The sequence below is a fragment of the Nyctereutes procyonoides genome, unplaced genomic scaffold, assembly GCF_905146905.1.
Source record: "Nyctereutes procyonoides isolate TBG_1078 unplaced genomic scaffold, NYPRO_anot_genome, whole genome shotgun sequence".
Classification (NCBI taxonomy): Eukaryota; Metazoa; Chordata; class Mammalia; order Carnivora; family Canidae; genus Nyctereutes; species Nyctereutes procyonoides.
In genome coordinates, this window is record NW_026575034.1 from 22,548,820 (window position 1) to 22,560,319 (window position 11,500).

The following is an 11,500-nucleotide window of genomic DNA, read 5'->3' on the forward strand; positions in this document are numbered from 1 at the left end:
GACTCTTACCCATGCTACTTCTCCTTGCTGTTTCATCACTGTTGCTATTTTTATCAACATAAAAGGCATTTTTGGTGTTGGATATTACTTTCTACAGTATGTATTTTTCTGATCCTTTATCCCTCTGAAACTTTTTACTGTGAACCTAATTTATGTTTCCATAGATATGCATTAAAAGTGGTATAACAGATATCACATGAGATATTACTCACAATTTAAAATCTACAATCTCTGTGATTCTGGGATTTCTCAATTTCTTTTTTTAAATTTAGAGCCTGGATCCTGTTACTGGTACATAATGTAGTCTCAAAAACAAAATAAAATAAAATAAAAATAATTTTTAATAAAGGAAAATGGCAAAGAAAATGAGGGATTAATAAACAAACAATTTCTATGGCACCAGTACTTTTCCTGAGTATTTTGTCACATTTTAGAACAATGTGTCTTTCCAGATAGTTACCAGTTCCATTCTGAGAGACATGCCTGGCTCATTACCTGATTTGAAAGGCCATAAATCCCAAAACACTCAAAAATGCCTACCTCTGGTATTTCAGGTAATGAGCCTTTACCACTTCTGGGACCTTCTAGAAATTCAAGGATCTAGAAATGTAAGCAATTAAAATTTTGCATCTACTACAAGTTCAAAATATAACAATGTCCAATATACACTGAAATTTGCTTTACATAAATAAAAAGTGATCTGTTCTCACAGAATGCAACAACCTGTTGTCAAAAGCCACAGTAAGGGGAATCTCCCAGCACTGCATCTATCAGAGCAGAGGCTGTTGGACAGGGTAAGAGGCCATGTTCATCACCCATAACTTCTCATAAGCCCTACAGGGAAGTCTAGCCATTTGTACTCCACCATCTTTTTTTTTTCCCCAGCAACAAGGCATCCTAGTAATAACATCCTGGTGAGGTGCTTTGAGTAACTCTCTTCCCTGAGATACAGTGGCTACATTCCCCCTGCTACTCCATCTGGCTTAGGTTAAAATTTCACTGAGTGAGTTGATTTTTGCTCCTTGGAAAACTGACTATTCTGAGATATGGCCAGCATTACTCTCTGAACTAGATTTTGCTCTTATCCCCATCTCTGTGGCAACAGAAGGGCTAACAGGCAAGATATGTACCTAGGGATGCCCTGGAGGCCCTTTCTGCCCTTGGAGATCTGGGTTTCCACTGATTATGAAGGAGTCTTGAGTAGTCATTTGGCATTAGCCTAGTTCTAGTCTTGTCTATAATATCCTTCTTTCCTATGCTCTGGGGACACAGTAACCAGTCATCGGGGCCTCGACTCTACTCTCAGCAAAGTAGTGCTCTCTTGGTAATAAAGCAGGAACAATTAGAGGAACTAATATACTTCTTATGTTCTCTTCCTATAGAGGAGAGTGGAAATGGAAATTAATGCCACTTTTTCATTATTAATAACATTTCTGTCAAGCATGTAAAAGTGATCATGGGAATATAAACTTCTATGATTATATCTTAATTCTAGATATAACTATATATGTATATAATGCCCACTGGTTTTCTATGTCTTTTTCTGAAGATCTTATGCATTTAATATGACTATATATATATATATATATGTTTGTGTATATATATAGTCATAGTATATATGCTATATGAATATATATTAATATATATGTATATGTATGTATATGTATATGTGTGTGTGTGTGTGTGTGTGTATATATATATATATATATATATATATATATATTGCTGACCAAGCTATTATCTCCACCAAATGAAACTAAAAACCTAAAACACATCTAATTAGGTCTGATCTCCTATAGTACAGTAATCAAGCTATTCTTCTTCACCAACTATTCTTCTATACTGAAAGAATAAAAGCAGTAATGAAGAGGGTGATTCCGATGGCCAGGTTGAAGCCACCCAAATGCCTTCGAGAGCAGCAGGAGATTACTAATGTATATTCTGGTTGTCCATTTCCTAGAAAGACACTGCAAGTTTCTTTATCTTGAAATAGAGGGGGGTGAATTAGCTTATTCTGTATTTTTTAGGGGACATTCAAAAATATATGTAACATTTTAAACGTTTACCCTCAAAAATTTAACTTCCTATTTTAGAACGATTAAAGAGAGATTTACTTCCCCTTTTTCATGTTTCTGCTTGGATTTCATCTTTCACTCAGTGACTGTTATCCTATTATGTCTGATTTTTATCTCAGTTGTCTTATATTACCTTAAAAATAGAAAAAGTATTAAAAAGGATAAATTTCCTTAATGGTGATCACTTAGGCCATAGTGCAATCAAAAAAGACAATTCCTGATGGAAACTTCTCAGATACTCACATGACCACAATTAAACAAATGTACCATGTAATATAACTTTTATCATGGTTCTAAACTATGGTATCATTTAAAAATACTTCAGTCAAGATGGGAGTATTATTTAGAAATTTCTAATATAATGTAATAAGCAAAACACATAGTAAGAATAGGTACACAAATAATATATAATAAAGAGCATATTTACAAAATTAATAAAAGTAGCTAATCCTGTAATCTGGGATTTTAAACCTACACTGAGATTATGGTAAACACTAGTCCCTTGGACTAGTGTTACAGAAGGTTCTTATCTCTTCAGCCATGCCAAGTCTCTGAAGGGCTGGGCCTCACTTAAAATTTCCCAGTTGTAAAGTAAATCTGCTTTATACATCCTTGAAGATGGGAAAATTCAATGGGCTTCTTCAGGCCTTGCTGGTATCCATATGTGACCCTTAGATGGACTACCTGGCAAAGAGTGAGATCTTTCAATTTATTGGACATAGCAGGTTGTGTGTGGGTGTCATTAAATACGAAAGAAAGAAAGAAAGAAAGAAAGAAAGAAAGAAAGAAAGAAAGAAAGAAAGAAAGAAAGAGTAAGAAAAAAAAGCATTGTGGTGTCTCTGGGGAGAGTTATTTTTAGGGGGCAAGTAGAAAAACAATAAAACTAACTGGTAAATTATTGCCATAGGCAAGGAACAGATGAGGATATTATATACCAAGACCTGGTAGCGTATAGTGAATAGGTGAGAAGTCGGCAGGTCTGGGTACGTTTGAGGCAGGAAATGATAGAAAGAGATGAAGGATTTGATAGCCAGAAGAGGAAAGGAAAGACAAGAAACAAGAAAGACTCTTGAAAGTTTTCCTAAGCAATCCTGTAATTTGCTGAACTGATTTTATGATACCAGGAGTAAATGGATTTATGAGGAAAATAAATATTTTTGTTATAATTTGAATTTTTGGATTAAAGATGAAGATGATCTCAATATGAGGCTGCCTCCATCAGTCTGTGCTCACAGGGGAGGTGAGAACACTGAAGTGCAACTTTCAGCCTACCATATGGAATAAAAATTAACACTATCCTCCCTCTCAGGGACATTATAATGCAGTATGTAACAGAGACCTTAGTCAGTTATGTAGGCTTATGAATATGAAATTGTAAATGGAATAAATTATATAAAGATAAATGTATTTACCAACACAATAGATAAGTGAGGAAAATCTGTCTCAGGTAACGGATCCTTGAAAAGTGATAGTTGGGTTGCAGAGGAAAAATACAGGATTATTTTACAAAGGAGAGGAAGAGGTTGGGGAGAAGACAGAAAGACCATCTCTGTGAAAAGAACACCTTAGGCAGATCGAACATCTGGAGAAATATCTCATTAAAGAAGAGAAATTGTGCTTTTGAGAAGGAAAAGGAGTGCTCAAGGGGAATACATTTTTCTTCAAAGGGTAAATATTCCAATCATTCAAGGAAGGACAGAAAGAAATATATTGGGCTAGATTATTTCACATGGAGGGGGATCAAGGCAAGAAAGAACAGTACAGGGGACTCTAGAAGGGGTCTGACAGGGACGGAGGGTGCATTATGAAAGAAGGGTAGCCTGAGGAGCTGCTTAGTGTGCTAGTGTACTGTCTGGGAACTGCCTGGTGCTGCATGTGATCCGGACTGAGCCGAGCCTGCACCAGCCCATGTTCTACTTCCTGGCCATGCTGGCCCTCACCGACCTGTGCATGGGGCTGTCCACAGTGCACACGGTGCTGGGCATCCTGTGGGGGTTCATTCGAGAAATCAGCCTGGATACGTGCATTGCCCAGTCCTACTTCATCCATGGTCTTTCCTTCATGGAGTCCTCTGTCCTCCTTACTATGGCCTTTGATAGGTATGTCGCCATTTGCAATCCACTGCGGTATTCCTCCATTCTGACTAATTCCAGGATTTTCAAAATCGGGCTCATCATAGTGGGTAGGAGTTTCTTCTTTATTACACCCCCCATCATCAATCTGAAATCTTTCCATTACTGTCATTCCCATAGCCTCTCTCACTCGTTCTGCCCACACCAGGACCTTCTGCGTCTGGCTTGCTCAGATATCAGGTTTAATAGCTACTATGCCCTGATGTTGGTCATTCTCACGCTGTTGTTGGATGCTGTTCTCATCCTTTACTCCTATGTCCTGATTCTTAGGGCAGTCCTGGCAATTGCCTCTCAGGAGGAGCAGCACAAATTATTTCAGACCTGCATCTCCCACCTGTGTGCTGTTCTCCTGTTCTATATCCCTATCATTAGCTTAACAATGGTGCACCGTTTTGGCAAGCATCTCTCACCTGTGATCCATGTACTTATGGGCAACATCTACATCCTTTTCCCACCTTTGATGAACCCCATCATCTACAGTGTCAAGACCCAGCAGATTCGGAGCAGAATGCTCAGACTCTTTTCTCTGGATATGTGTCGAGATGCCTAGGGCTTTTGAAGAATAAAACAGCAGCCTTAATTAACACACAGTATGTAATACCAAAAATGAATTTTGTTTTAGTTAAGTAGTCCAGAGTCTAGGATTCTTGATTTTAAACACATTTAAACATAAATCAAGAGAATCACCTATGAACAAATGCTATTTTAGCTTATGTTTGGTAGTAAATCATTCTTTGGGCTGGAGTTGGGAGACTCCCTTTGAAACATTCCAGAAATTTTCTACCAACTATGGATTTATGTAAAATGAGATATTATATGTTCCTGCCACAAGTATATCCAAGAGATGATAAAATAGTTCATGTGCCCAAAATGGAAATCAAGCATTTTCTTTGCATAGAAACAGGGCTAGATTCAAACCCTAGGTTTTAGTTACAAGGGTGGATGACTACACATTCTTTAATTCTCAGATTATGTTAACTAATCTTCAAAATGGGGAAAGTGGGGATCCATGGGTGGCTCAGCAGTTTGGCACCTGCCTTTGACCCAGGGTGTGATCCTAGAGTCCCGGGATCAACTTGCATCTGGCTCCTGGTATGGAGCCTGTTTTCCCTCTGCCTGTCTCTCTGCCTCTCTCTCTCTCTCTCTCTATCATAAATAAATAAATAAATAAATAAATAAATAAATAAATAAATCTTTAAAAAAAATGGGGAAAGTGCCCATCTCTCGGGGATCTTGTGATAGGCATAGATGGACCAGAATCCTCCAGTAGGGTTTTACTAACATGATGGAGATATTCTCTAATATAGGGTAATAGGGACCAACATATAAGAAGAGCTATGTATAGCTATTGAACACTTGAAATGTAAAGAGTATAACGGGGCTCATACCTCTACAATTCATGTTAATTATGGTTAATTTATATTTAAATGTTAAAAGGACATTGCCTCTGCCAATGCAGTGGCTACTGTATTGGACAGCGCAATATAGATTATAAAGACAACCTCTAATGGAATTTGATTTTGGATTCAATTTTCACCACGTAGACTTTAAATTGGAATCCTCACTTGTTATATTTTACATGTAAACTCCTTTGTCATTGGGCCATAAGTAGATCTTGCTATAAACTCTTTGATTTTAAATCTTAAGAGGGGAGTATTCTGAATAGATGAAATTTTGTGATTATGATTGAGCTTTATGAACTTTATCTTTATTGATTCTGAGTTAAAAAATATCAACAGATTCCCTTCTGAGTAATTTAGAAAGTTTAGTTCATTTTTCAAAAGAATGGAAGCAAGAACGAAATCAGGTATCTGTGCTGAGATACAGGGGGAAAATGGTTTAAGATTCCCATAATCTTGGATACCTGAGGAAGAAATGTTAAGTAATGCTCAACAGATGACTGCATCAGAGCAATTTCACATCATGAAGCAACAATTTAATATTAATAGGTAAAACCTAAACCTTTGTATTTTAAATTAGCCTTTGAAACTCTATGTTTCTATCTTCCCCTCTTTTTAGGTGCATCACTCAATTAAGTAATCAGTGTAGAAAGCAGAAGTATAGGCTACTCTCTAACAGCTTTAAAGTGTGGAAATAGTTCCTAGACAGAACAAAGTATATTGGAACATGCGTTTGACAAGAGTCATAAGACCCAAATTCAGCATGAAAACAGCAGTTAGCTGCTGAATCTTTGGATATTCTGTTGTTTCTCACAGACCATGTCTAGGCACGTGTCTCTCAGCTTCCCTTCAATATCTTGACACCGCAGCATCACCTCTCCTCAGCACTGACTCAATCTTGCTGAAGCAGGGGCCTCTGGGGTAGCCGGACATGTCCTGCCCTGGCCAGGCATGCTGGGAGTACTGCCATGAGCTTATGTTGTGGTAAGGGAATAGCACCATATGTAACACACCCGAGTCCTCTTTTGGAGAGTCCTGTATTCCACGGTGAATGGGAGGGTTCACTTGAGGACTTGGTGCTCATACAGATGCTCTGAGTGGCTGTACCTCACATTATGACAATTTGTAGAATATGACCAAAAGAGTTGGAAGGAAGGGCTATGAAATGGACGTGAAAATACCTGGTACACTCTCAGAAACCACAGGTGGTTTCAGAACTGTGCAATTGTACTATGATGAGGAGACTTGTGAAGAACTTCAGAATGTTTGAAACTGCGTGAACCAGTGGAAGGATGTCCAAGGAAGGCAAATGTGTGAAGGAAGCAAGCTGATGAAAATACATCTTCTGATTACTGGGTTTTACATGGAAACAAACAGGCGGGAGAGTTGGTCTTATAAAGGCCTTTTACCTGAAGCACCATCATAAAGTCAAATAAAGCCATTCTTAGGGAGGAAGGGAGATTTTAGAGTTATCCTTCCTGGTCCTGAAGTTGAGAATTGGCAGCCATACCTTAGGTTTGGGAGCACTGTCTGACACTTTGTAACCTTTTTAGAAACAAGACAAAGATATTCTTCCATGACTTCTGGGAGCCAACTTGTAAGGAAAAGAAACTTGTTATCCAAAAATTAGATAGTCTCTGAGGGCTGTTGTCAATGAGGTGGCCTAAAGAGTTAGTAGGAACTAACAACCTGATGGGAGTTGCCCAGACATCATGCTAAGCCTTCAAGGATGCCATTCAGCATGGATGGAAACCACTATCGAATTTTTGGAAGCATGTGTTCTCTTGGTGTAGACTTTGTTACACGTCAACTGTCATGTCCTTGTACGCTAGCTACTTCGTTAACTAAGATCAAACAAAAAGGAGAGCTAAAGGACATTAGACGGGGTGAGTTGAGCAAAACAGGATGTGGGAAAACAGAGAGTCATGGCTCTGTTGGTGTTCATTTTGTTCTGACTTCAGAAAGCTATGGTCCAGAATGAGAGAGATTTGTGATCCTCAGAAGTGAGGGAACACATTTTTAGTGGAAATAACCCCACCCTGGTAATAGTCCAGAGGCCGATGCTCTTACTGTACACTATATGTCCTTATTTCCTTAGATGTAACAGAGCTCTACTTTTCAATCAACTTAGAAGGTTTTCTACCTTAGGCTGTTTCTCTGGTCCCTAGACTATTTGTGACCACCACCTCAAAAAGGGAGAATCAGCTAGAGGAATGGATAGAGACCTCCTGGTGAGGCAATGAAAACAAGCCCACTATCCAGGATCACTCTCTTAGAAATTTAAAATAATACCAACCCAGTCTAAATTCCCTTTGCCATGGAAACTGGTGTCCTAGAGCTTTTCTACTGAATATGTGGTTTCAGGTCCTGCAGCCTCAGCTCAGTGTGGGAGCTTGGAAAAAACTTATATTCTTGAGCTTAGTCCAGTCCTACTGAAACAGAATCTGTATTCATGTTGGGGATGCTGGTGCTGTTCTTTTTCTTGGTCAGAGTGTCGGCTATAGGTTTCTGCAAATTTTGTGACAATTAACCAAGATGTACTTTTCTGTGTTCAGTTAATAATAGAATATGAATTTAAGGAATGTAATTATAAAACAGGATGTGTAAATTTACAGGTAAACTCAGCAGATTGAATGTTATGTTTTTATTTCTGCTACTTTCTGAAGTTCACTAAAACCATGGTGCCCACAAGAGACAGTGTGAAATGTTACCAATGTATGTGTAAACAAATTGTATAAATATGGAAGATTAAGATATCCCCAAAAGGCAGAATGGGTTACATAAATCTGAAATCTTGGTGTCTGCAGAAGGGGATACCCATGAGGTAAAAAATGATCTGTGTATGTCAACTCTAGAAAAACACAGCAATTTCATTTAAGGCATTGGTGAGAGGTGGCATTGAGAATGGCACAAAAGGTGAGTTTGAGTGTAAGGCTTCCTAATTGAAGTGTCCAAAAAATATCTATTTCAATTCCTGCAAAATGCTTGGTCTTAGTGACAGAATCAAATATGACTCAGATAAAAGGGCACTGGGTACAAAGGATGATACGGTCATATAAGAATGAGGGTCACATAAGAGAGAGGGGTTGTGTAAAATAATTCATATTGAATGTTGAAGCCCATAGAACACTTGTCTACATTCTCCTTGTAAAATAGCAGCACGCTGACACTCTCTAGGGAACCAAGTTTGAGATGATTCTCCATTGAACTGTCTCAAAAGAAAAGAGTAACAGGTACTGACATTTGAGTATTTACTCACTGACTTGTGTAGTCTCCTTCCTATGGAACCTACAATGTCATGGACCAGGTAACCTATCCCAGTATGTCCATGGAAGTCCCTGCTACATTCATGGTCCCTCATCATGACATATGAAAGGTCAGCCAAATCCACACCAGGGATGAGGTCTAATCCACATATGCAAAAGTCACATATCAAAATTTAAATTATGAAAAGAAAATCACCTGGAACGTATTATGATGAGTGAAATAAGTCAATCAGAGAAGGACAAACATTATATGCTGTCATTCATTGGGAGAATATAAAAAATAGTGAAAGGGAATAAAGGGGAAAGGAGAGAAAATGAGTGGGAAATATCAGAGAGAGAGACAGAACATGAAAGACTCCTAAATCTGGGAAACGAACAAGGGGTGGTGGAAAGGGAGGTGGGCGGGGTGGGGGTGACTGGGTGATGGGCATTGATGGGGGCACTTTATTGGATGAGCACTGGGTGTTATGCTATATGTTGGCAAATTGAACTCCAATAAAAAAATAAAAATAAAAATAAAGAAAAAAGAAAGAAAAGAAAATTACCTGTATTGAGCAGAGCTTCTTCAGGGTAGAAAATAAAACTTAAAGAGAAAAACTAATCCCTAATTAATACTCCTAACAACATACTGGATTATACTAAATCCTTGACAGTAGATTAGAATACTCTTAATAAGACATAATTAGACAATACAAAAGATTATTTATGAATTAAGCAACAATGTGAGAGATTAAAGAAAAACCAATAAAACTCTCAGGAAATAGTGTTAAGAGAGTAGAACAAAAGGTTACATGTTACATTGGGGTGTGTGGGGGTGGGAGAAGAAAAAGAAGATCAATCCGATAACACAAACACATCACTGGTAGGTGTCCTAGGAAGTCAGGGAATATAAAAATATAGGCAGAATATTAGGATAGGAATGTATTAGAGTATTATACAAGATTTTTTCCCAAAACAAAAGGACACAATTCCATATAGATACTATCCCCCAAAGACCCAGAAGAGGAAAATAAAAAAAATAATATAATTTCATAGTAAGTTAAGAAAATGAAAAGAAATCCATAGACCAGAGGAAATCATTACAACATACTGTTCATCAAAGGATCTGTATCCAAAGTATACAAGGAACCTTTAAATTCAACAACAAGGAAATAAACAAGTCAGTTAAATATTGGGCAAAAGATCTAAAAATATATTTACCTCCAAGAAGACATGTTAATACCAATAAGCACATGAAAAAGAAATTTATTGTAGTTCAATTTGCCAACATATAGCATAATACCCAGTTCTCATCCCTCCAAGTGCCCCCCATCATTGTGCATCACCAGTCACCACAACCCGAAGCCCACTTCCCCTTCCACTACCCCTTGTTCATTTCCCAGACTTAGGTGTCTCTCATGTTTTGTCACCCTCAATGATATTTTCACTCATTTCCTTTTATTCCCTTTCACTCTTTTTTAATTTCCCCAAATGAATGAGACCATATACTGTTTGTCCTTTTCTGATGGACTTATTCTATTCAGCATAATGCCTTCCAGGTCCATCCACGTTGAAGCAAATGGTGGGTATTTGTCGTTTCGAATGGCTGAGTAATATTCCATTGTATACATAGACCACATCTTCTTTATCCATTCATCTTTCGATGGACACTGAGGTTCCTTCCACAGTTTGGCTATTGTGGACATTGCTGCTATAAATATCGGGGTGCAGGTGTCCCAGTGTTTCACTACATCTGCATCTTTGGGGTAAATCCCAGCAGTGAAATTGCTGGGTCATAGGGCAGGTCTATTTTTAACTCTTTGAGGACCCTCCACAGAGTTTTCCAGGGTGGCTGCACCAGTTTACATTCCCACCAACAACGCAAGAGGGTTCCCCTTTCTCCACATCCTCTCCAACATTTGTCGTTTCCTGTCTTGTTAATTTTCTCCATTCTCACTGGTGTGAGGTGGTATCTCATTGTGGTTTTGATTTGTATTTCCCTGATGGCAAGTGATGCTGAGCATTTTCTCATGTGCGTGTTGGCCATGTCTATGTCTTCCTCTGTGAGATTTCTCTTCATGTCTTTTGCCCATTTCATGATTGGATTGTTTGTTTCTTTGGTGTTGAGTTTAATAAGTTCTTTATAGATCTTGGAAACTAGCCCTTTATCTGATACGTCATTTGCAAATCTCTTCTCCCATTCTGTAGGTTGTCTTTGAGTTTTGTTGACTGTATCCTTTGCTGTGCAAAAGCTTCTTATCTTGATGAAGTCCCAATTGTTCATTTTTGCTTTTGTTTCCCTTGCCTTCATGGATGTATCTTGCAAGAAGTTGCTGTGGCCAAGTTCAAAAAGGGTGTTGCCTGTGTTCTCCTCTAGGATTTTGATGGAATCTGTCTCACATTTAGATCTTTCATCCATTTTGAGTTTATCTTTGAGTATGGTGTAAGAGAATGGTCTAGTTTCATTCTTCTGCATGTGGATGTCCAATTTTCCCAGCAGCATTTATTGAAGTGACTGTATTTTTTCCAGTGGATAATCTTTCCTGCTTTGTCGAATATTAGTTGACCATAGAGTTGAGGGTCCCTTCTGGACTGTCTATTCTGTTCCACTGATCTATGTGTCTGTTTTTGTGCCAGTACCACACTGT

General features: G+C 38.2%; 1 protein-coding gene across 1 annotated transcript; it reads left to right on the top strand.

Moving 5' to 3' along the window:
* Nucleotides 1-3,926: 3,926 nt before the first annotated feature.
* LOC129504872 (olfactory receptor 51V1-like) lies at nucleotides 3,927-4,757 on the top strand. The gene has a single exon (XM_055317750.1). The coding sequence runs from the start codon at nucleotides 3,984-3,986 to the stop codon at nucleotides 4,755-4,757; it is 774 nt and encodes a 257-aa protein (XP_055173725.1). The 5' UTR covers nucleotides 3,927-3,983.
* The last annotated feature ends 6,743 nt before the right edge of the window (nucleotides 4,758-11,500 follow it).